Genomic DNA, 27,326 nt, shown 5'->3' with positions numbered 1-27,326 from the left:
TTCCGCAAGGTGTTAAAAGTTAGAACAAGGGTACGGAAGGCACCATCTCTTCACCAGTGTAGGGCCACTCTTGGCCCCAGTCAAAACAAACCTGAGAAGCACTATAACTATTACTCTATTAATGTGTGTTGTGCACATTATTTAAAATACAACTTTGGGGGCGCCTGGGTGGCACAGCGGTTAAGCGTCTGCCTTAGGCTCAGGGTGTGATCCCGGCGTTATGGGATCGATCCCCACATCAGGCTCCTCCGCTATGAGCCTGCTTCTTCCTCTCCCACTCCCCCTGCTTGTGTTCCTTCTCTCGCTGGCTGTCTCTCTGTCAAATAAATAAAATCTTTAAAAATAAAATAAAATAAAATATAAAATAAAATAAAATACAACTTTGCATTCACTCTTCAAACATTTCCCTACTTGAAAAAAATCAAATTGCTGGCCTTCCTAAACTGGTCAGTAGCTATGGGATTTGGACTCCATAGCTTAAACGCAAGATTCTGTCAACATTAAAAACCGGATTCCATACTTTTGTATGGACATTTCCAGATGATTTTGAAATATATGGATACCAACATAAAACAGTTAGCTGAGGTCATTGCCCCTTTGGACAGATAATTTTCACTCCAATTTGCCACAAACTCCACTAATCTTATTAAACCTATTATACCTCCCTGCTGTGATTATTTACATTACCTGCCTGTCCCCTATATTTGAGTATTTTACTCCAGTGTAAGCAACTATGCCATAGGATAATTATTTTTCTTTAAAACAAAATCAGATTTAAATTCTGCCCTTGAGAAGTTCTTTCAATAATTTCATCTAACCAATAAAAATTTGCGTGTTGAAATTCTTAATATTTAGTAATCTACACAAGTAGTTAGTCGATTACCCATGAGGTAGTAGGCTCTTTATTAAGCTTAAATAAGTAGACCTCGGAAGAGGTTGGGGGCAGATTGGGATTGGAATCCCTGTTCCAAGATTTCTAATTGTACAGTTTTGGGTAAATGATGTAAACTTTTTTGTTTTTTAAGATTTATTTGAGAGAGAGAGAGAGAGCAGGGGGCAGGGGCAGAGGGAGAAGGAGAGAGAATCCTAGAGCAGACTCCCCACTGAGCAGGAAACCAGACACAGGGCTCAATCCCAGGACCCCGATTTCATGAACTGAGCTGAAATCAAGTTTGGTCCCTTCACTGACTCAGCCACCCAGGTGCTCCTGATTAAACTTTCTAAGACCTTTGAGCTAGCTCTCAGATGGAGATACCATCACCTCACATGGCTACTTTGAGAATAAGAGCACTTGTATAAAGGAGGTGCTAAATGTTAGTTGCTTCATATTAAAAAATTTAAACTGAATCTATAACTTTTTAAATAAAGCATATCTATGTATCTCATATGACTACAATGAAACAAATTGCCAGTTTGGAGCTAGAAAGAATAGTAAATAAAAATTTAACCCAGTGACATGTAATCACAAGGCTTTTGAATAGAAAATTGCCATCTAAGTCAAAAACTGAAATACATAATGCATGTTCCCAAACTGAGATACTAAAACTCATTTTTCAAAACTTACACTTAATTTTCTTTTAAGGCTTAGCTTTTTAGGGGGGAAAAGGCATTTTCAGAGACCTTAATATAAAAAGATTCCATTTCATTACATTATTATGTTTGAGCGAATTAAATCAGGAGATATTTACTGTGGTAAAAGTATTAATTCAGGTACCATAAAAACTTTGTATTAGTAATCCTGCTATACATTTAAAAAGTATCCCTACATTACTATGGAACTACTTATTATTATCCTTAATATACTCTTCAAAAAATTACACTGAGAAAAGTAGACAATATATGATTTTATTAATAAATAGTGTGAAAGCATCAGTGATAACTGCCTGAACATTAAATTCTTTTAAACATCCACATGTCTTGGCTTTAATATTGTGCATACTGGCCTCTATGGCACTACAAGTAAACATGAAAATAGTTTCCATTTCCATGCACAGGTATTCAGCTATGTAACACCATTTACAAATTATTATGGACAAAGTAACCTTTGCAATAATTAATATTCATTTGGACAACCACAATTAAATGAATATTAAATCAAGCAAGAAATAGGCTATGTTCAATATGCTCTAGATGTCAGGGTGTAATATTCAATGTTATTTAAAACTTAACTTTCTTTTTTTCTTTAAAGGGACATCTTTTCTGTATGTGGGTGCTCAAATGAAAACTGAGGAATGCATTCTTTGACCACAGTAACAAAATTCAGACACAACAGAGTGCTTGCCTCCTCCTCTGAAATAAGTGATACATTTGCTCATTATCTCTCTCTCCAGGCATCATTTACCATATTATTAATGAAAATGCTTACAAGTACCAACCCAAAAATTCTGTCTTCAAGGGGAAGTTATAAATTTAAAAAAGAGTGGTTCATTATATAAAAAAAGTCAAATTCCAGCAACACTAATGCTAAAAATGACATTAAATTTCTTAGCATCCACGTAATATATTTCCATGAGTTTTCTATTATGTGCAGGTTTATTCTCCTTAAGAAGTAAAATGAAGTTTGAATAGTACAGTCTGTGGTGTGGTGACATCAGCAACTGCCAGTTCTTGCCCATCAACGAGTCCTAATTCTAAAATAGAAAAAGTATAATTAACCCAAGCAAAAAAATTTCAACAAAAAGCACAATAACACACACATACACAAACTATACAGTTTTATGTCCAGATAAACATCAAAATCTAGTTCTCTTTTTTTAAATTTTTTTATTTTTTTAAAGATTTTATTTATTTGACAGAGAGAGACAGTGAGAGAGGGAACACAAGCAAGGGGAGTGTGAGAGGGAGAAGCAGGCTTCCCGCTGAGCGGGGAGCCCAATGCGGGGCTCGATCCCAGGACCCTGGGATCATGACCTGAGCCGAAGGCAGACGCTTAACGGCTGAGCCACCCAGGCGCCCCAAAATCTAGTTCTCTTTAATGAAGGTAATTTATATTTGATTTCTTAGAGATTTTTAAATATTCTACTAAAAGAACAATTCTATTATTGCTTCTAAAATATAATTACAATGATATCACCATTTAAAGGCATTAAAATAAACCTAGAATAAGCATTTATTACTTTTACCAAGAGAAAAAGAAGAAGAAATGGACTAGTAAATATACTCATTTAAAATACCTTTCAATGTCTTGGAGAGATTTGGCCTTGTTCGTTCTTCAATAGAGGTTACTGACTAGAAAACAAAATTATTTTAATGCAAAGCACATTAAATGAAATTAAACTTGTAATATAATTTTGTGGGGGAAAAAAAAAACCTAAAAAACAAAAAACAACCAAACACTGGCTACCTGTAAGTAAAGTGTTCTATTTTTTCCCTCTAATGTGGCTGTGATGGCTGGAGATTTCATCTGCCTGAAATATAAGAATGAGAGAGGAAACAAAGATCACTTTTTAAAAAACAATTCTAGTTTTTAAAGTTTTAAAATCACAAAAATATTTCTACAACAGAACAAAACTCCGTAACACTTACAGAGAAGCACTATTGGTTAAATAATCCAAAACCTCCTGCAGTTTAGCAGATGGAGAAAACTGAATATTCTGAGGAAGCTGGCTACAAGCTGGGCAGTTTTCCTACATATATAAAACACAACAAATCACAGTGGCACATGAACCAACAATAATCTGTAATGATGAAATGAGAATCAACTTGTTTTATAATCATGCATATTTCCTATGAACAAATTTTTATGCTTTAAAATCTCCTAAATTATTTTGCTACATAGTATTTATTTCAGGCTATAGTGCAAAAGATATATAGTGAGTAGGGTTCTAGAAGTTAGAAACTACTTAGGATGTGGGCAATTTCATTCATATTTCTAATCAGTAATATGTAAAAATCTAAGTATGCGTGATCAAAAAATTCTTCTTTAGTGTAATACTACTAACCTTTCTCTCTGCTTCAAATGTGTACGTGTACAGTCCATCTACATCATTGAATACCAAGTAATTATTAAGAGGAATATATGCACTGTAATGAAAAATGGTTCATCTTTATATAATTCAGCCAAGTCAAAACATCAATTTATATACATATTAAAAAATGAAATCCATTACCTTGTGGCTATTTTAAAAACCTCAGTGGCACACACAGCTGCAGGGGAAGAAAATAAAGGTGCTTCAACTCAATGCAAAGTAGACATTTAAAATTTCAAGTTTTTTTAGAAGTTAAAGATAAACTTATAAGGCGATTGATTAAAAATAAAGAAAATACTCTTAAACACTGAAAAAGTAACAAATTTTATATTTGTTTTGTATAGTCCAAGTAATAGAATAGCATTACATGTTTTTCCTTCCTCTTCTTTAGATTAATGAGCAATCTGTTAGACTGATTAAAAGGTACTAAAATGTCCCCTTACTGCAGTGCATTTTATGACACAATGTAAGACAAAAATATATACAGACTGTTGTTTTTTTGGACAGCTTAAAAATTACACCCTCACCAAAGAAAATATCAAATTCCTAGAACACCAGTTTTCTGAAACCAAGTAGCTGCAGAAATGTCAGTTTAGATAGTGAATCAAAAATTAAGGGAAGAAACCAAAGTTAAGTAGTGGCCATTTTTCCTTACCTGCAATGACTGCATTTGTAGAAGCTACTGCAGGAATGATTCGTTTTACTACTCCTGAAAAAAATATAGTGATTAAAATATGGTCACTTCTTTTAAAGAAAAGGTATCTTAAATTAGACAATCTGATTATTAAATATCATTTTTCGCAACTTGATTTTTCAGGCTTTCAAGTCAGAAAATAGACTCAAGTTTAAAAATGAAATGATCTTCGGGGCGCCTGGGTGGCACAGCGGTTAAGCGTCTGCCTCCGGCTCAGGGCGTGATCCTGGCGTTATGGGATCGAGCACCACATCAGGCTCCTCCGCTATGAGCCTGCTTCTTCCTCTCCCACTCCCCCTGCTTGTGTTCTCTCTCTCGCTGGCTGTCTCTATCTCTGTCGAATAAATAAATAAAATCTTAAAAAAAAAAAAAAAAGAAATGATCTTCTTTCACATTCCCATCATTTTGTTTTATGTTCAGAATCTTAAACGAATTACAGTAGCATAGAAAACTCTTCACTAAGCTTCAAATACAGATGAGACAATATAATAATAGCTAACAATTAGAATGTTTATTATGTCCCAGGCACAGTATGAAGATTAAATAAGGTAGGACAGAATTTTCCTAACATCCTTGTTAGTCTCCTCACTCTGATTTTAAAGATAAGGAAAATGAAATTGAGACAAATTAATATCCACAGTAATGTATCTAGTAAGTGACAGGAATGACATATGAACTATACTCAGTGAGGTGTGAATAGAGTATAGAGAATAAGAGTTAACTATCTTTCCTTATAAAATAGTTTCAGCCATTTGATTCCCCAAAATTTACAACAGGAAAACTGCCCCTCGTCTCCTCGTTTCACTATGTAACATGGACTGCACGAAATATTAATTGTATTTCTCTATTTCTACCTCACTTTTCCGATATCAGTATTCACAGATTAGGAATGAATAAAGCCCCACCTTACAGCGTTTTGTAAAGTAAAACATAAATATTCCCTAACTATATTTGAATTGTTCATTTTAGAAAACAAAAACTTCAGAAAAAAAGTAGCCATATTATCTTGGGGTGTAGGGGAGCACTTAAAGACATGTCATAGCTTCAGGTGTAGGCAGGTTTCAAAACTTCAGAAAAGAGCCAAATAATCTAAGAAGACAAGAAAGGAAGACAGTGAAAAAGTTTAGAAAGCTGTTTTAAAATATTAATTCTGACTATATGATCACAGATAATTTCAGAGAAGGGGAAACAGGAGCTAACTTCATGATGGTTAAACCCGAAGCTCTCCGGTGAACCGCACAGAGCAAGATGTACTGAAAGGAAGAACAGGGAGTCACAGTGAGGAGTATAAGACACAGTGCCCAATAAGAGCCAAAATGGTAAAAGAGTCCTCCTGTCCCCTAGCCTTAAAAAAGCTGGACTTCACTTCCAATTTTGCTTCTGTACGCCTTGTCAAGGCTCGCAATCATTGGGCTGGAAAGTACACACCAAACCTTGCTAAAAAGTATGGAAAGATGAATGAGACTACATATCGAAATGAGTTTATAGTTCCTGATCAGGACAAACTGAGATCATTTAATTCAAACAGTAACTACATGTGCACTGTATGCTAGACTATTGTTCCAGGTGTTGTGCAGAGTAGCAGCGAAAAAAACTATTTGCTCTGACAGATCTTTCCTTCTGCTGAGGGAGATAACACGCAAGTAAATAACAAAACTTAAATACTGAAGAGTTCTTTGAAGAAAGTAAAACAATGTATATGGTAGAGCTGACAATGATGGAGGCAGTCCATTGGTATGGATGATCAGGGAACACCTCCTCAGGCAGGTAATTTGAGCTGAACCCTAAAACCATAAGACCCAGCCATACAATGACCCGGGGAAAGAGCATTTCTGTAAACAGTGAGGGCAAAGGCCCCAGGGCAAGGATGTATGAGAGTGCTGAGTATGAAATATTCTTTGCATAGAAAAACGAGGCCACTATTATTTCTGAAAAATTATAAAAACATCGATAGCTCAGAAGTCATTTTCAGTTGAATGATCAAGTAAACTGGTTAACTTGATACCTGAGCAATAAGCAGCCAGCCTTAACGGGGTCCAAGGAAGAACATTCCTGGCACAAGGATCAGGAGTATTAAAGCTCTAAGGTGGGAATGAGTTTGATGTGTTCAAGAACAAAGCAGGTCGGAATAGGGGGACTATAGGGAGCAACAAGGAGCATGTAAGAATAGAATTTTTAAATGACATCACCAGAAATCAGTAAATATGAGAAAATAATCACAGAAGAGAAAACAGCACATTTTCAAGAAGAAGACAAAGCTTTTTTTCTGGTGAGTTCAGTGATGAACTTGGGACAAAATTCTAGAAAGATGAACTATGAGTACCTTGATTAGGAAGCACTGATCACTAGACTGAGCATTATGATTGTTCCCTGAGACAAGTCATATTGGACTCCATTTCTGTGACTAGTAACTTGACCACCCAAGGAAATGTGGAAGATAGTACATCCAGGCTTCAGGAGAGCAGTCAGAAAATTCTTTTATGATATCCTTGTGAACAAGACAAAGAAATAGGAAGTATTCAAGAAGGCCTGGTCAGGAGGATGAAATAAACCTAAAAGGGCCTGACCAGAAGTATGATTCAAAGTCTGTTCTCAGGCAGTTGAGTCTTGTTAAAATTTTTAATTATTTGGGAAGGACGTAAAGATTATCAAAACAACAGAGGAAAAGATGCTGGAAAGAACAGATAAGCTGGAAAGCATAACAGGGTATATACATCAGGTTTAAGAATAAACTTGTAAAGACCTATACTCGAGTATAAAAAGACAAAACTACCACCTCAAAAAACTGCCAAACCTATAACGGGAAGATGGGGCTTAGCAACTGCACGCAGAGAGAACTTCCAGACTTTAGTGGACAGTGACCTTGAATCAGAAGTATAGCATCAACATAAACAAAGAAACAACAAACCCTGCTCTCCTCTAAAACTGCATCAATTATCGGAAGTCTATTTTAATCTTAGCATGCTGCATTCTAGCCTAGATAAGAGAAGTATGGATAACTGGAATATGGTTAGAAAAAGAAAAAGAAAAAAAAAACAACAACAACAAGATGAAACTTAATGTCAACCGTCATGTGAAAGGGTTAAAGGAACTAGAAAGATTGATGACAGTGACATTGAGGGAATGTGATTACTGTTCTGTATATGCTAAAGGCTATTACTTAAAAGGGAATTTGATTTATATATGACGTACCCTGGGACAGTACTCAAACCAACTAAAGATGGAGACTTCTGCCCAATATATAAAATAATTGTCTTAACAGTCTTATCCAAATGTGAAATAGACTGCCCCAGGAGGTGACACCTTCCTCTTCAGTGGAAGATAAAATGAATGGTTTGACTTAGACAATTTAGGGCCTCTTCAATTCTAGTAAGATTCAGTGATTTTATTAAATTCCTCCTAGCTGGGATGCGTGGGTGGCTCAGGCAGTTAAGTATCCAACTCTTGGTTTCGGCTCAAGTTACGATCTCAGGGTTGTGAGACTGAGCCCTGCAATGGGCTCTCTGTGCTCAGTGCCGAGTCTGTTTGAGACTCCTTCCCCCTCTGCTCCTCCCTTGCCTCGTAAGCACAAGCTCTCTCTCAAATAAATAAATAAATAAATAAAATCTTTAAAAAAAACAATTCCTCCTACCTAAGTAGTATGGACTCTGTCAAACTCTGTTCCCTCTAACCAAATTTAGGACACCTGTAAACTATCATTTCCATGGTACCCTGACTGAACCTCAAATGGCTGGTACTATCTGAAATCATTTATCCATTATTTCCTTCAGAGCATCCCAACCCCTGAAAATGGGATTATCCCAAGGTTATAATTCATGACAATTCACTAATTTACCTTGAGTGAGTCTATAGGTAACACCCCTAATATTATATTGTGATGCTCTCTCGAGGGACTTTTGGAAAATCCACTGAATATGATCAGGATCATCTCCATCTAATGGAATTCCTTCTGTTAGGAAAAACAAAAAACAAAAAGAGTAAGACAGAATCATGCCAACCTAAATCAACTTGTCTTGTAATTATACAAATGAATAATATAAATATATATCTTACATAATTCCAGATTATGAAATTCTGTTTATTACCTCCAAAAGGCTGCTCCTTAGGCCACTGCAGTATCCTTACATACTCAATACAGTGTTCTGGTAGCCTGGGCATAGATGCAATGGTGCACATGGGAAAATTAACCTAAAACCACAGTTCGTGTTTTTTAGTGGATTTGAAACAGTAAATTATTTTAAAATGTAACTTCTAGTTAGGACTACTTTGTAAAAGTAGATAGTAGATTAGAATTCTTAGCTTTCCACTTACAAAAACAAAACATTTTTTACCACTAATAATGTTTCTAAAATTAAAAGACAGCATCTGAGTCACTTGACTTACATTCACACAGGAATGTAGGTTTGTGCTACATTTACAGGGTATATAAATTTAAGATCATGAGAAGTGCTGAGTAAGTTCTCAAACATGAGCATTTTATTATGTTTACATGGTATTTAAATCTGAAGGTATAAAATAAACCAAAGCAAAAGCAAATTCACAGAGTTAAATCAGGTCCAAGTAAATACTAAAAATATTATCTATAAATCAAAATTCTAACTATTCCTTCAAGTGGGTATATAGCTTAAAGAGTCTAATTTTTGGAAGGATCATTCTCATCCCTGGTATCTTTATCTCCCTGAAACCACCACAGGCAAAAACCAAAGAAAATAGATTATAGCTCCACCCCAACATGTAACTTTGTAATTGATCCCTTGATCCCTACTCTCCAAATGAAAAAATAAATACAAATGAATTATTGAGAACAGAACAGTATCAGTACCATGATATTCAGTTCCTATCTTTCCACAAATAGAGCAGAATTTCGTATTTTCTCTCTCTTAGTATGATTTTTAAAATATGGTTACCCCTAATTAAAAATCCTAAATATTGACTAGACTTAATAATTAGGATAATCCTAACTCTACCCCAAGAGACTATAAAACAAATGCAGGTGCTTCTTTGATTACCTGTGGAGGATACAGTTCTAGTGTGCATTCAATACAAGCAGTCATTCCAGGGAGAATCACCCGGGCATTTCCTTTAAAACCTTCTGTCCCCCCATCTATCAAAGGGACAATGGAGCTTGGATCTAATACACCGTCTTCATAATTTAGAAGAGATATCTAGAAAAATTATTTAAAAGTAAGAGAGGGGAGTAAGAATTCAAAAAAAAGGAACATGCTGTCAAGTAATTCCACAAATCAACTGCACTACTGAGTACTAGATTATCAAATCATGGGATTGTTATACTAGCAATTTATAGTCTCACCTGAAAATTAATGACTGGCAATATATCATGATGTACATCTATTTAGTTGAAAATTAAACTCTGATTTGTCAAAAATATGGTACGGTTTTCTAATCTGGGGTATGTTAAAAGCAGCAGCAAGAATTTCAAAAAACTGTAACAACACTAAAGTCTTTACCAGCATGCCATTTATCCATCTTCTGGCTATGATAGAGTCCAGTCCACACACAATTATATGAAATTCTATGGAAGAAAAAAGCAAGTTTAGTTTTTAAAAATGTCATTGCACAAAATAATTCACTTTCTAAGAAACAAACAAAAAAACCCCACCTTTTATTATAACACAAACACACAGAGCTCCTAATCCTTGAGTAATCCTTATTCAAGACAGCATATAAAAATACAGCTAATGATTTAGCTAAGAATTAAAACAGTGGCATTCTCTGTTCAAACACCAAGAGATGAAAACAAATGAAGAAACAGCCTTCAAATAGCCAGCAACTACAATATAGTAATTTAGTGAGAATTTACTTTCAAGTGGACAACTTACGTCGATAGAAAGTGTCATTAAAATCCTGAATCTTGTTGAAATGTCTGTATATAAGTAAAGGAACTTAAGCTGCTAAGTTTTTAATTTATAAATGAATTTAACAATGCCATAAGGAACAAATTATGAATGTACACAACAAGAAATAAGTCATCAATATTCAAAGCAGTGGAATTCAGGGAATGTGACAAAATGAATACAACCCCAATTTGTGACAAAACCTCTTTTCTAAACACTCCTCTCCTAACTACTTAAGAGTAGTTTCTCTCATCCCTGAACCCCCACGTTACAATTACGTCTCTGTTATACTCTCTACTCTGCTTCAGTTTTTATATAAAATCATACGTCCTGGGAAAGCAGACTGTGTGTCCTCAACCATTAGCACCAAGCAAAGAGGCAATAATGCATTTTAGTGAAGGAAACAAGCATATTACAATTCCCATTTAGGCAGATGACTGCAAGACTCAAAACACAAATTAACACCTTGTACACCTTAAATTTATACAACGTTATATATCAAGTATTTTCAATTAAAAACAAGAGTTACTGCTGCAAAGCTAATTTAAAAAAACAATGTTTCCAATAGCTTTTTCATGTACAAATATGATTTGCTATTTGGGGGTAAGGGGAGGTATGAATTCTTTGTTCTTCTCTCAGTTTTCCAAATCTCTCTTTACTCTACCAAATCCAATCAGCAATCTTTCCTTGCCTGGAGGCTGCAAAGAGAACCCCATCAAAAATGGCTATGGGTGTTCATCAATCATAGCACTTAATATTTTAACAGCACAGGTATACAAAAAATTTTAATTTTTCTAATGGAGCAATTTTGTTTAATAATATATATACTTCTCTAAAATTACAATAAATAATCCATCATATATTTTAAAAAACCAAAATGGAGAAAAGAGGAACAATATAAAAATACGCTTGTCCTAGATTTTTTATTCTGGCCTACAAATAAAGCTATAAAAAATAAATTCAATCTTGCCCTCACCCCTTTTGAATTCTAGGCCAACAGGAGGCATAAGCTGCAGCTAGAACAGGCAGGTCAAAAGAGAACCAGGTGCAGCCACTCTGGAGAACAGTATGGAGTTTGTTCAAAAAGTTGAAAATAGAGCTACCCTACGACCCAGCAATTGCACTACTAGGGATTTACCCCAAAGATACAAATGTAGTGACCTGAAGGGGCACCTGCACCCCAATGTTTATAGCAGTAACGTCCACAATAGCCAAACGATGGAAAGAGCCCAGATGTCCATCAACAGATGAATGGATAAAGATGTGGCATGTACACACGTACACACACACACACACCATGGAATATTACACAGCCACCAAAAAAATATGATATCTTGCCATTTGCAACATGGATGGAACTAGAGGGTATTATGCTAAGCGAAATAAGTCAATCAGAGAAAGACAATTATCATATGATCTCACTGATATGTGGAATTTAAGAAACAAGGCAGAAGATCATAGGGGAAGAGAAGAAAAAATGAAACAAGACAAAACCAGAGAGGGAGACAAACCATAAGTGACTCTTAATCATAGGAAACTGAGAGTTGATGGGGGGGGGGGGTGCCGGGATGGGGTAACTGGGTGATGGACATTGGGGAGGGTACGTGTTGTAATGATGAAATCACAGACCTGTACCCCTGGAACAAATAATACATTTTAAAAAAGAGACAGAGAGAGAGAGAGAGAGAGAGAACCAGAGCAAAAAGAGAGACAGCAATAGGAGGACCCCAGAGCCATACCAAGAAATCCCACGTCCTAGATTTCTATAAAATACCCAAAATTCACAGATCTAACTTTTAAAGTATGCGCAGTCTTCTCTTTCTTTCTCCCTATAAAGGCTGTATTTGCCTTTTTAAACATTTATTTTGAAATAATACAGATCCAGAGGAGGTTGCAAAACTAGTATAAAGAAGTCCCATGTGTCTTTCATCCAGTTTCCCCCAGTGGTTACATCTTACAGGACTATTAATATCAAAACCACATATCCGACATTGATAAAACGAGTATGTATAGTTCTGTGATTTAAACACTTGCATAGATCTGTGTAACCACCCCCATAGTTACACAACTATTCCATCACAGCAAAGCTCTTCCTCCAGCTACTCCTTTAGAGTCACACCTCTCCGTCCCCTGATGTCTAATCCCCGGCAATCATTAATTTGTTCTCTGTCTCAAATTTTGTCATTTGAAGAGTATTACATAAATAGAAACATACAACATATGACCTTCTGAGACTGGCATTTTTCATTCAGCATGTCTTTGATATCCATGCAACTTGTTGCGTGTTTTGTTAATTCCTTTTTACGGCTTAACATTACTCCACAGTATGGATGTACCACAGTTTAATAATTCACCTAGTGACAGATGTCTGGGTTGTTTCCAGTTTTTGGCTAATGCAGATAAAGATGCTATGAACATTCAAGAACAAGTTTTATGAAGTCCTAAGTATTTGTTTCTCTGGGGTAATGCCCACGAATGAAATTGCTGAGTTGCATGGAAAGTATACGTTCAGGTTTTTAGAACAGCCTATTATCCAGATAACTATACCATTTTACATTTCCTACTAGCAATGTATGAGTGATCCAGTTTTTCTGTAGCTTTGCCAGGATTTTATATTACTATTTATTACTTTAGCTATTTGAAATATGTAGTAATATTTCATTGTGGTCATAATTTGGATTTCTCTTATAGCTACTGATGATGAACATCTTCTCATGTGCTTTTTGATATCTTCTTTAGTGAAATGTCCTTTCACATTTTCTGTCCATTTCCTAATTGAATTGTTTTTTTACTGCTGAATTTTGTGAATTCTTTTATTTATTCTGGATGAGTCCTCTGTCAGATCCCTTCTTCATAATTATATTCCATTTTCATTATATCTCATTCTCTTAACAGGGCCCTCCACAAAGCAAAGTTTTTATTTTGATATAGTCCAATTTATCAATTTTTTTCTTTTAAGGATCACACTTTTTCACACATTTTTTGATGTAATCTAAGGACTCTTCACCAAGCCCTAAATCACAAAGATTTTCTACACTGCCATTCAAAGTTTTACATTTTATACTTAAACCTATGATCCCCTTTAATTTTTACAATTTTGAGGTTTGAGTTGGGATTCCTATTTTTGCCTATGGGTATCCAATGACTCCACCACAATTTATTAAAGAGATTATCCTTTCCTCCACTGAACCGTTTTTGCACTTTTGTCAAATATCAATTGGCCATATTTGCCTGTGGCTATTTCTGGTTTCTGTTTTACTGATGTGTCTCTATCTCTGCTAATACCACACAGTCCTGATTATTGGAGCTATAGTAAGTCTTGAAATTATGTAGTGATTCCTCCCACTTTATTCTTTATCAAAATTGTTTTAATTTTTTTCAAGATTTTAATTGAGAGAGTGCGTGCACGCACAAGCGGGGGGTGCGGAGGAGGAGGAGAAGCAGACCCCCCACTGAGCAAGGAGCCCCATGAAGGGCTCGATCCCAGGACCCTGAGATCATGACCTGAGCCGAAAGCAGACACTTAACCGACCAAGCCACCCAGGCACCCCTCAGAATTGTTTTAGGTATTCCTTCACCTTTCCATATAAATTTTGGAATAATCTTGCCTATATCAACAAAAAGTATTGCAGGGATTTTGATAGAAATTGTTATTAAACTTGTATACAAATATGGGGAAACATGACATCCTTACTATGTCAAATTGCCCAATTCTTGAACACAGTATCTTTCCACTTATTCTTTGATTTCTTTCATCAGCATTTTACAGTATTTAGCAGACAAGTCATATATTTTATTAGATTTACACCTAAGTATTTACCCCCCTTTTTTTGAGAGGTTGTAAATGGCATTCGTTGTATTTTAAATTTCACTCTATTGCTAGTATACAGAAATACAATTGATTTTTGTATGTTTATTTTCTATTCTGTGGCATTTCTCAAATAGCAAAGCTCACCTCCTGAATTTCTATAAAACACTGGAAGTTCTCCAGATCTGAAGAACACTCCTTTTTAAAAACATACTTTTGGGAAAAATAAATTTACTCTGACACATGTTCCATTTGGTTAATATATATATGGTCTATTCAGTCTGCTACTATAGGGAGACACAAAGATTAACTATAGCCAGACAAGGAACTTCTAGTCTAACAGAAGAGATACGTAACTCAAACCAAAATTAAGGAAAATAATGCAAAATAAACAACTGCACTGGCTGTAAATGCTTAAAGATTAAGTCAAAAAATATTTATATAACCTTAAAGAAAAGACTGGAAGGAATATAAAGCAAAATGTCACCAGTAGGTACCTCAGGAATAAGCTTACTGCTGATGGTTGGTTTTGTTTTTTGTTTTTTTTTGGCTTATCTGTATTTTCTGTTAAACACCTCTTTTATAATAAAGAAAACACAAAGCTTTAGAAAGTTAAGTAACTTTTTTGTCAAAAGGATACGGAACTACATTGCAATTAGGAACTCTGTCATTTAGAAATTCTGCAGCAACTTCAGCCTTAGGTCTTCCAACATCTTTAGGCCTACAGGAAAAATTATATTTAAATTATCATTCATGAATATAAATCTAAATGATCTATGTATTTTCAGACATAAAAAATATTCATGGTGAGCTTAGAGGTTATTTAGAAGGAACACTTTTATCTAAATATTTTTGATGAGTAATTAGTCATTCAACATCAAATGTCAACACTTGCTGAGGTTCCAAATGAAGTATTTAGAAGTACTGACAAGTCTAATCATTTCTTAAATGAAAATACAAACAGTGACTTCCCCCCCCATGGAAAGCATTAACAATGGCATGTTTCCTGGCCACTTCTCACTGTGGCATTTCCCAATGTAAAAAATCATCCCACACCCAGAGCCTTCTAAATTTGCCCTGAACCCCAGAACCTCAAGGTGTTACTATGGAGGTCTTGGCTGAAATATACACACAATTCATTCTAGGGACACAAGAACCTTCATCTATCCTCTTCTTCCCATGTGTGCTGATTAAATAGTAAATTTTATGTCCCAGACAAAGCCATAAGCATGTTTGTGAAGAAGAAATAATGCTGAAGGCGTTATCTAAAATTGCAAATGACGCCAACATTCTTAAGAAACTAAAAACAGAAGACCTCAAAAGATCATTCCTAGGTAAGAACCATAGCTACAGACAAAAAAGGACACAAGGAAGTCTCTCTTCTAACCTCAGTACAAATGGTATTTTCTTTCGTAGTACTTCCTCATACTCCTCACAGAGTAAATCACTCCCTCACACATACAAAGTAAGTGCTTCATTACTACTTTTTCACAACACAGATGCAGTGGTCTATCACACCCACTAGACTACGAACACCTGGAAGAAAGTAACGATATTCTTATCTTTATATTCCTTCATATATAAGCACAGACTACTTTAAAAATTAATGAAAATTAAAAAAACAACTATGTTCCTAATAAAAATTACTTTTTATTTAAAATTGGAATTTTAAAGAAAAGTAATTTAACAGGTCAATTTTCTTCTTTCCAATGAAGCAGCGTGCTTCTCTTGATTCAAAACTTCTGATAAGAGTTTTATTCTGACTGTCCTATAACTAGGCTCTAGCTATAAACCAAGGAACCTGATTTCAGCACTGCATTCAACCACTCTGGGCAGAGCTCTTTTGGTAAAGGGAAGAAAGGAGACTTTCGAAATTCTTTTATGTTGTGGATTGTATGTGCCTTCACAGTAGATCCCAAATAAAAAAAACTCCTAGATGGTTTCTGTGGAGACTGGTAATTTACCATTCCAGAATTAGGGGATCAGATTCCACCTAAAAACTGCACTTTGTAAAGATTTTATTTATTTGACAGAGAGAGAGACAGCCAGCGAGAGAGGGAACACAAGCAGGGGCAGTGGGAAAGGAAGAAGTAAGTAGGCTCCCAGCAGAGGAGCCTGATGTGGGGCTCGATCCCAGAACGCCGGGATCACGCCCTGAGCCGAAGGCAGACGCTTAACGAATGAGCCACCCAGGCGCCCCTAAAAACTGCACTTTGAATAAAAAGGCCTTTCACAGGTATCATCTTTGTAGGACACCCTAGCCTAATTGCTTAATCTTGAAACCAAGTACCTACCCTGAAGGCTGCTCTGAGATTAAAGGAGGTAATACAGATAAAGAGTTTAGGAAATGTTTACTACAACCTAAGCATTCAACAAATGTTAACCATCATTATGATCTTCAATCATTATTTTAGCTACAAACTAAAGGGCATGGCCTATTACCAACAACCAATCAATTCCCTGTTATCTCTGTTAGAGCATTCATATACTAAAAATGTGTCAAGATCCACAAAGCGGGTATTTTCAAGGGTTAAAAAATTAAATCAACCAAAAGATAAAGCCTAAACATTAAATGGAGAGTTCACGCTGCTATTACAACACTTCCTTAATTTGACTTTGTTTAACCCATCCTTCAACCTCTTTAATATCTTCCACAAAGAGAGGTTTCATGCCTATCCAAAAATTTAAATTTACCTCTCTGCTAACCTAATCTTATACTGCATACCTACAACTATCTGAGCACTTTCTGCTAATAACCTATCACTAGAAAGAAAAATAAAAAGTCCTTATCTCTATGTATAATTCTTTGACCAATGACACTTACCTCTCTTTATGTCTGCATATATGGCCCACCCACAGTTTTTAAAGTCATTTCTAACAATCCATTCCTAGATGCTTTCTGTATTTCATGTTTGTCTACAGTAATTATCCCTTTATTCCATTTCAACTGCTCCTGGGTTTTCTCTCCCTGACTTTTTTCTGTAAGAAAGTTTAAACTCTCACAACTTCATTGCACCAAACTCACCATCTTGGCTCATAAGTCCCCACCAATATGTCTCACTAGGGCCTAATATTCCAGCTACTGTTCTCTTACGAAATTAACAGGAGGAACAGAGCCCTACTCCATGTCTTCAGAGCACCATCATCCCCCAATCACATAAACCATTTGGAAATCTCTTTAAATAACAAAATCATATATTTGTTTTATAAAACTAGTTTCACCAGAACTCTCACAATTTTCTTGCAAAATTTTATGAAAAAAGGGAGTGGTAGTTATTTTTAAATAAAATTAATGTTACCCTCTCATAGTTTTTAAAAATTATTAAGCTGCATTGTACTCAAGTTCAAGTGATTATCAGAATTTTAAACTAAGATCTTAAAACTTACCTAAATAAAAACTGCCTATTTAGATTGGAAACATCTATAGTGTCCATGTCTATAACATGAATCTGTCTAAAACCAGACAATGCCTGTGGGAATAAAAAAAATCCAATTAAGCAGAAGTTTCCGCACATTTGAAATTTAAGATTTGTTTTCAAGGTAGTCCTAAATTTATAAATGCACGATAATAAATTCTACATAATTGTATTCAATGGTCAAAGAGTCTTACAAGGTATATAAATTCAGTGTTCTTTGTAAAGGTCAAAAATGTGTAACTACTAAGCTTTAAACAGTCTATAACCAAAAGAGAACTCAAAATTTCTACAGCTGTTTTAATATCCCATAAACACATATATAAAGTTTGTTGCTTTGCTGCTGCCAGATATTTTAATTTTTCTAGTCTTATTAATTAACGGAATTTGCTATTCTTTTTCAGAATACTGTTAAAAAGCAATTCCTACAAGTTTTGTCTTAGTTTACATAACATTTAAGTGTGTCACAATTCAGAAATAACTACTAGAAGGTGTATATTACCAACACACATATGTACACAGCACACGTAAAAGGAATTAAAGTACTGAGTCAAGAACAAGCGATCAAAAAAGCTAGGGAAAAGCAACAAACTGTTGCAGTACAACTACTGCTCAAATATACCAGCAGAAGCAAAAGATTAAAAAAAAACAAGTCTCAATAATTAATCAATGCTTTTCTGGTCTTGATCAGTTAAGTCAAATTAAATCAGGTGTCAATAATTTCCCTACTTTTCAGCCCCTCCTTATAGCAAGAGATCCTCCAGAGTTGTCTATACTTGCTTTCTCATACTCCTGTCTCACACTTACACTACACAAGCTTTCACTCCCACCACTCCACAGAAAACTGCTCGTCAGGGTCACCAGTGACTCCCATGTTACTACTTCCAATGACAATTTTCAGTCTCTCTGATCTTACTACCTACCTGAAGTATCTGGTGTGGATCAATTCCTCTTCTTAAAATACATTCTTCACTTGGTTACTACACTCATGAGAAATCTGAACATTAAAAATTGGTTTCCAGTTCACCTTACTCAGGAGTTTACCTCCTACTTTACTAGCCAGAATTTGGAGTGCCCTTATGCTTAGTTCTGGTTGGTGCTGGTGATCTCTGACACTCTTGTGAGATAAAGCGTCATCTAACAGACATTTCAAACTTAACAGTTTCCAAAACCAAACTCAATCATCCTTGCTCACCAACACCACTAAATCTATTCTTTTTCCAGTGTCTCCCATTTCAGTGAATGCTAACTCCATCTTTCCAGTTGTTCGGGGGAAAAACCTTGTCATAGTCATCCTTGGCTCTTCTTTCTCTCATGTCCCACAACTAATCCACTAGTGAATCCTGTTGACTCCAACCTCAAAACATATCCATCATCTGACTGCCTCTCACCACCTCCAATGCTACCATCTTGCTCCATGTCATTGCCACCACTTGCCTAGATGACTGCAACAACCTTCCAACCAGCCTCTCAGCTTCCTGCTCTATTCTTCCTTGAGTCTTTTCTCCGTATATCAGGCACAGTAAGCCAGGTTAAAAGATCAAATCAACTCATCTGCTTAAATCTCTCCAATGACTTCCTAACTCAGAGTAAAAGACAAAGTTTTTACAGTAGCCTCTAAAGCCCTTTGTAATATTCACTCTGAGCCCTTCCATTTTCCATCACCTCTCGATATCCTGTGGGCAACTGCTTCCACTTGCCCACTTCTGCTTTAGCTATAATGATCTCCTTGCCTCCTAGAACATAAAAGTCATGCTCCCATTTCACAGATTTTGCACCTGATGTTCCCTTTGCCTAGAACATTCTTGCTCACCTCTCTGCTCAAATAGCATCTTTTTGTAAACCACTTCACTTCCCACCAGGCTACCTATTTTGCATTATTCCTTTCCCCATAGCATTTATTACCATCTGGCATACTATGTATTTTACTTGTCTTTTTCCTTCCCTAACCCCACAAACACAAACACCTGTCAGTATTTTTCAATGCTTTATCTTTAGCTTTCAAAATGGTGCCTGGCATATAGGGGGGAGGAGGTTCTGGAACTCTTTGCTCAATTAATAATATTAATGTCATATTCTTTTTTCAGAATGACCCTTGGGGCGGACTTACAGTCAATTTAAAAAACCATGTAATATCTCTCATATATTTATGTCTGAAACAAGCAAAGTAACAAGTGGTAATTAAAAAGCTTTAGTTTTCCTCTTTCAAGACATGACAATGCAATAAATGACAAGGCCATTCCTAAAGTTGCTTGATGACTAGCCTCAGATCTAATCTCCAATTAATTTACATTTAAAATTACTATATGTCACATTTGCAAGTAACAGCTTCATAACAGAAAAAGTTAAGCATTAGGGGATTTTTACATAGAATGCCTACCAAAACCACTACCCATCTTCCATAAATCCTTCCCTCCTAGAACTCTTTGCTACTGCAAGGGTTTTTACATTTGAGAAAGTTCGGTCATTCTGGCACTCCATCCCATAGTATATCATACATTATGTTATTTGTTTTGGGTAAGCCTTGTCTCTCCAATGAAATTTCAAATGCATTAAGTACATAGACTATGATGACCTACAATCCCTTCAGAACTGAGCACAGCAGTTAAGTACCAAGAAGCATATTAAGTTTCTGCAATTTCACTAAGACTGACATTAGTGTTTTCTTAGCAAAATGAATGTAGCTCTTGACATTTAAACTATAGTCACAAGACCAACTTTTTAGGTCATTCATCTGGCTATGTGACCTGATTCATTGTCTAAGGAGCTTCCTCTATCATTTCCAATTTTCTACACAGCAGTGAGAAGGCTGACATACAACACCTTTACATCAATTCCTCTCCTATCCATTTTTATTAAATAAACCAGTAAAGCCTTATAAAAAGTTATCTGTGGTTATGAGAAGTCAGTGAAACTATTAAGTCACATATTATGGATTTCAAACCAGTATAGAGAAATAGCTTCTCTAAAGAGTACCTCCTCTTCAGATGATATTCAGCAAAACAAATTGACAAAAAAAAAAAAAAAAAAAGTTTAGCTACCCCAAATTTTATGTTTGATTAAGTCATGTAATGACCTAATGGTTCAATGAAAAGCATTAATAACTAAGAACTAATGACCCGGATTAGGTTCTAGGGACATCACTATTCAGAAAAACTTAGGCAAGTGATTTAACATCTCTAAACCTCAGTTTCTCCCTTTATATAAAGTGAGACAATACCTAGCCACCTAATTGGGTTATTTTGAGGAACAGAAGAAATAATTCTTTGAAATTACATGTTAAAATATGAATTACCAGTTTTGTTATTTACATCACTGAAATTAATGACTGCTATGCAAGAGGAAGCACAAAGATTTGTTTGATTAAGATCAGAGAAGAAAACAGAAGGATTTTCTATCAGTGACTTTATAGTTGAGGACTTCAGAGTGTATAAACTTTCACAGTTATATCATTATTTTAATTACTATCTCGAATTTGACCTGCTAAATTTATCTAACAAAGGCTCACAGGAAACAAGGTTAACAATCATAATAAAGAAATTTCCTAGCAATAGAACAGAAAAAGAGAAAGCTTTAATTACCACAAGGAGAAAAAAATATACATTTTATACCTATATATATACATTTATTACCAGATTTTTCAGTAGTTCACATCCTAAGCCGCCAGCTCCAATGACCAGAACTTTACAGGTATCTAACAAAAACTGGAGAGACTGTAAAGAATGAAAAGGCATATTAAAATCTGGTTGATATTAAGTACCATCAATAAAGCAATAAGCCATTAAACAGTTTCTGATGTTTCCATGAAAAATGCAATTAAGGATAAAGAGCAGATTTTGTATTTAATAAATTATTTTAAATTTATGAACAACGTACAACCAGAAATTCTGTAATCTAATGATTTCAGAGGGTTTCAATTTTAATGTTTTTAAACTGACTTTAATCTTATGAAATTAAAAGGTTATTCCCAACAAGAAAAACTACTATACCTAGTTATTAAGACATCTTTTAATTAAACTTTGAAAGGGGATGAAAAGCATCAAATTTATTAAACTGACTTGCTAAAAAGAGAAAAGTATAAAAACCTTAAGAACAGAGGCTCAAACACTGCACAAGGTCTTTAAAGGTCTTAAAGTAAAAGGTAAGCAGAGTAATTGCTGCTTTTGAACACAGTGAGTGAAACTTACAAAACAAGAGATGCCAGGAAGAAAAAAAATAGAGTAAAACTCTTAGAAAATTGTACATCAGCAGAAATACAATTTAAAGCAATGATTTAACAGCAGTATCTTAAATTATTAGGCAAAAAAAAAAAAAAAAAAAAGAATTCAGAAGCACAAAAAAATATGGTAGAGTATCCAAAGAAACACAAAATACTTTCAATTCTGTCCAAGATTAATGGAGAGAAAAGTTATACTGATGATACAGTGAACGAAACCCAACAGTCTGTATCTTAGTTTTATGAGTAGCATAATACTACTTCAAAACAACATCTCTTTATAAACACAAAAGACATAAGAATTAACTATAAAGAATATATTTTCTACCTTGCAGTAAAAAACAAATTGTATCTAATTAAACATTTGTCTTATGTCAAACACTAACAGTCCAAAATTCTATCCCTCTATTATATAGCAGTCACATAATTTTTAACATGCAATTAATTATTTTCAATTCTAGGTAAAGATGCTTATTTCAACTAAATTTCAAAATTTTAAGCAAGCACATCTATATTCCTATTAAATTTAATTTCTCATAGTAGGGTTAAAAAGGGGAATGTGTCTCAGAAGTCATTTTAAACTCTAATTTTCAGTGAAGTATAGCTTAGAATCTTAAATGAGATTATAAAGTTATTTTACTCTTGAGGATATTACATGAGAAATGTGAAAATGACTCAAATATTTGTCATTCAAATATAATCAGTTGCAAATATTCAATTTAGTACTTCAAGGTAACTTACAAAATTGTTATTAGTTTTATTAAAGAGCAAACTAAAAAGAAAGCATTTTATTATTTTTGAAATATAAAACTATTAGGAGTTATTTAAAAACGTTTCAAGAAAGCATTTTATTATTTTTGAAACATAAAACTATTAGAGGAGTTATTTAAAAATAAACGTTTCTCACTTCAGTGCTCGGTTCGAAATCAGGGTGTGTGAAGGGTCCAGATCGCTCGAGGAACTTCTTTACATGGTTCCAGCGACCTTCCCAGTCTCCAGTGTCCCCACACCCACCATCAACAGCCATTCTGCACAGAACACAGTAAATTCAGCTGCAAAGATCAGTAGGAAAAAGCCACACCTACAACTATTACGGTTTCCCCAAATGAAAAAATAACCACACCAGACCGGCTCAAATAAAAAGGGAAATATCAATGTGGTTATGCTTATGCTTTTAACTTTTCTCTTGGCTATTATCTAGTTTATTTAATGTTAACAACTACAAGTTTGATAAAATAAGTCAGCTTCCATGTTTCTGGGATACAAAAGCACCCCAAGATCAAACTTGGGATATTACTGGTTAATTGGTGAGAAATGGGCTTTTCTACATTTGGAATTTATAAAAGATCACTGTAAACTTTCCCAGTTTGTTCCAACAACACACTTGGATCAGAAAAAAAAGAAAGAAAAGAAAAAAGAAACTCCACTTTCAGAATAGTGATGCTTCAAATCTAATATTACTCGTGTCGGAATCCAAGTTTGAAAGATGTGATTTAATGATTATTTTTGATAAGAGGTACGTTCACACATTTTTCCCTGAAAGAGATCGTAATTTTCAAAAAAGAATCTTTTAATACTATGAGGTATTGTTTCCACTCAACACAAAAAAAGTTTGGGGTTACAATGACACTGCAGATAGCATTATCATTTAAAACCTTTTTAGAACATAGAACTGAATAAGGAGGGACTCCTCTAACAAAACATAAAATGTATTTTCTAACAGAAATGTACTTTTTACTCTCTGCAAGATTTATGTTTAGTTGTGATTATTTTTAATTTTCAAATTTCCTGTAATACCACAGTTTCTACCTCCAAATAGATTAGTAATATCCAATTTTTACAAAAGGGACAAAAAAGTATTGCCTAACAATAAAGACCATAGCATCTGATGTCAAGCTGGGTTTGGTTCCACAACAACATTGCAACCTTGAGCTGATTACTTAGGGCTATAAATCTCATTTGGAGGTTGTTTGTAGCTATGATTTAAGGTCAGAACAAGGATAAGGAGATAATCCACAGAGGCCTTAGTACAATACCTGGCATATAGTAAGCATTCAAACCTTTGCTGTCATTTTAAGCAAAAGTGGAAAGGAAATGAAAGTTGGGAAGGAATGTGAAATTAATAAGCTTGTCATTCCAATCCTTTTGCAATTGAAATTAAACTTTCTGAGGGAGATACTTAAAGACTCTAATGGACGCTACTGGGAACTGGCACATAAATTACTAACTCACCACACCCACTGCAAGAGCGAAAAATTATGTGTCATGGGCCAGGTTAGGAAACACTGTTTAAATCTGTCTCACCAGCACAAAACTAAACATCTGATAAAAAAAAATATATATGGGGTGTGGAATAAATGGGGCAAATAAGTTCTTTGGAGTCAACATTCTCCCTTAAGAGCCAAATATTTTGCAAAAATGATTGAAGTGCTTAGTACAATGCCTTACACATAAAGTTCTCATAAAAAGTTTGCAATTAATACTATTGTCTCAGTGTTTACGAAAGGCCAAAAACGGCCTACTGTCCGTTTCACGTTTTAAGAAAGATTCCCTTTTCACAAGGTCAAGGCTATGACAATTTGGGGTGGAGGAGGGGGTGGCGCTCAAGGGTCCTTCCGCAAGACCTTTGGGTCAAGTACCACCCTGGCGGGCCGGTGCCGGGCCTGCTGCGGTGGACCTCGGGCCCGGCGCCCGCCCGAGATAAAGACGAGGAGCGGCTCGCCGGGCCCCTGGGGCTCCGGGATGGGGGTCAGGGGATGAGGCCGCGCGGCCTGCGCTCCGGGTGCCCCCCTCCCAGCCCCCCGGGCCCGCTGCGGCTGGTCCCCTAGGCCTGGGGTGGGGGGAGGCGGGGGTCCCCGGAGAGGGCCCCGGCCTCCCGGCAGCACTAACTTCTCAGCCAGCAGCTCCTCTATTCTCCTTCTTTTCTTCTCCCTAAAAGAAAGAGAGAATAAAAGAAGGGTCAGCATCACGCTACACACTGGGCGCCGCGAGGGGATGGGGGGCGAGGGGACGGGGCGGGGGGTGGGGGGCCCCCGGGTGGCGGCGGCGACCGCCCACCGCCGCGCTCTCTCACAACCCAGCCCGGCCCCGCACGCCTGCAGAGCCCGAGTACTTACGGCTCCTCGCCATCCGCCATATTGTTCTCCGCCTCTTCCCAGGTGCCCCCACGGCGGGCGGGGCGGAGGGGCGGAACGAAGCGAAGGGGCGGGGCCGACAGGGAGAGTTGGAAAGGGGTGGGGAGGAGCGGATTGGGGCAAAGGGGCGGGGCCAGAGGAAGGGGTGGAGCTGACGGCGCCGATGCTCCCTTGGGCTTTATATCTTTTTCATGTAATTATAATCTTGATTAACTACATTTAATTACATAAATCTTATCCAGTGTATAACGTTATGTTGCATGAAAATATACACATGATGCCTGGTATGTTTATACAGTTTACGTGCTAATTAATAATTATAAAAAATGGTATAGTCTGTGAAAGAAATCCTTGGAAGAGCCATCCTCAAATGCTACAGAGGTGTCTCTCTGAGGCAAAGCATCGGAGTAGTTTTCACCTTTAACTTTTCAGGAAATACTTTTCCCTAAGAGTACGGACTCTAAGAACAAAATCTAAATCAGTTTATAATGGTGGGATGGAGAGATTATTATTTTCCTCCTTTGTGAATATCAATGGTAATCTTTTAATGTCACATGATTTTGTCAGATAAGTTCAGCAGAACTGAATGGAAGCAAACATTTTTTCTGCCGAAAAATATGTATTTAGATAAAATTATAAAGAAAAAAACACAAAAATTAAAGAATAATTTAGAACACCTATAATCTCAGCATCTGAAGATAAATGATAAAATTTGGGGCTATTTTCTTCCACACTCAGACATAGATAGATAGATAGATAGATAGATAGATAGATAGATAGATGTAAGTGTGTGTGTTGGGGGGGGTGTCTGGATGACTGGATACAAAAGATCATATTTATATATATATATATCTATCTCCTTTCTCGGAGCTGGAAAAAAGTGAGATTTAGAGTCAGGAAGAACAGTTTAAATTCTTAACTCTCCATTTGGGAACCATGAGAGTTTGGGCACTGCTGGGTCTTCATTTGTAAAATATTTGCCTTGCAAGACTGAGAATTGAATGAAATACAGTGGTTCTCCAAATATAATCCCTGATCAGCCATATTAGCATCACTTGGGAAACTGTTATAAATGCAAGTTTTCGGGCCCCATCCCCAACCTTCTGCAAAGCCCTGGATGATCCTGTGCAAAATAAAGCTTGAGAACCACTGACATGGAGTACGTAATTACCTAATGGGTACTCAGTAAATGTAACTGCTGTTAATAAATTATGATGTTGTCTCCTCTTTGTCTTTTATTATCCCCCAATCAGGTTCAGTTCAATAGTACTCATTGAGCTAAAAGTCAGTGCCAGGCAGTAAATGGGAGAAGACAGAGTTCACAGTCCACAGTCTGTAGCAGGAGACACCATCCACTTTCTCGGGTCACATGTCTCAGTATCAATCCAGAAAACTTTTTTTTTTTTTAATTTTGCCCAGACTACTCTGCAGATGGAAATCACTGAGTTTAAACCCATGCATTTCAAAACTCATGTGGGCAGGGCCCCAGAAATGCAACTTTCAGGAGACCTGGTTAGTGGCAGCAAGCACCACAGCCCCCTCAGAGGATAAAGACCCACAGGTGCCTTAGAGATCATCTAGTCCAAACTTACCCATTTCATAGGGAGGAAGCTGAGGCCTGAGAACAGGGTGCTGATGGACAATGAAGAGGCCTGCAAAGGCATCTACTCCTTCATCTGTGTGCCTTGGGACTAACACCTAGACTCCTGTGGTGGTGTTTTGGTAGATGACACCAAGACACCCCCACTGGCTCAGACAGACCAATTAGAAATAGCCACCTGCCCTTGCCAGCAATGAAAGTAATAGACATGCAACAGATTTATTTTATTTCAAAAGGAATATATAATAAACCATTAGACTATCCACTATGGTTTGTACATAGAGCAATATTCGGGGTGGGTCTATCTAGAAGTACAAGTGTGGATGTAAGAGCCACAGGAAGGCCTCAAATAAGGACTCCAGATGTGTCCATTTTTATTCAAAATCATTTTGACGAAGATAGAAATGTGTAGTGGGAAAAAAAAATCTCTCCAATGAAGCCAGAGAGAGAAGCATGGTTAATATTTCGTGAGAGAGGGAGAAAGAAATCATGCTAAATACAGTTATATCTGGCTTTTTTTCATTTCTTTATTTTTAAACCTCTTTGTAGGTTTAAACAAATAAATTCATTCGTTTTTGTTTTCTTTTTAAGTAGGCTCCATGCCCAACATGGGGCTTGAACTAAAGACTCTGAGATTA

General features: G+C 36.1%; 1 protein-coding gene across 2 annotated transcripts; it reads right to left on the bottom strand.

The window, feature by feature from the left end:
• Positions 1 to 1,826: 1,826 nt before the first annotated feature.
• Positions 1,827 to 25,163, bottom strand: UBA3 (ubiquitin like modifier activating enzyme 3). 2 transcript variants are annotated; one of them, XM_045808060.2, is made up of 18 exons: positions 25,071 to 25,163; positions 24,844 to 24,885; positions 22,862 to 22,982; positions 21,371 to 21,451; positions 17,713 to 17,795; positions 14,966 to 15,046; positions 10,503 to 10,546; positions 10,131 to 10,195; positions 9,672 to 9,827; positions 8,748 to 8,850; positions 8,498 to 8,611; positions 4,624 to 4,677; positions 4,110 to 4,146; positions 3,942 to 4,023; positions 3,526 to 3,626; positions 3,344 to 3,407; positions 3,174 to 3,228; positions 1,827 to 2,630 (listed from the first exon to the last, which is right to left on the bottom strand). In XM_045808060.2, exons 1-18 carry the CDS (start codon positions 25,088 to 25,090, stop codon positions 2,542 to 2,544), a joined length of 1,392 nt encoding a protein of 463 aa, XP_045664016.1. In that variant the 5' UTR covers positions 25,091 to 25,163; the 3' UTR covers positions 1,827 to 2,541. The 2 variants fall into 2 exon arrangements, with proteins under 2 accessions (XP_045664016.1, XP_045664017.1); XM_045808061.2 differs by lacking the exon at positions 24,844 to 24,885 and having other exon boundaries at positions 25,071 to 25,150.
• Positions 25,164 to 27,326: the final 2,163 nt, after the last annotated feature.

Source organism: Ursus americanus, chromosome 14 (genome assembly GCF_024610735.1).
Source record: "Ursus americanus isolate L20-20 chromosome 14, mUrsAme1.1.p, whole genome shotgun sequence".
In the NCBI taxonomy this organism is placed as follows: domain Eukaryota; kingdom Metazoa; phylum Chordata; class Mammalia; order Carnivora; family Ursidae; genus Ursus; species Ursus americanus.
The sequence above is the reverse complement of the archived record's forward strand: the minus strand, read 5'-3'. Positions and strand labels throughout refer to the sequence as shown.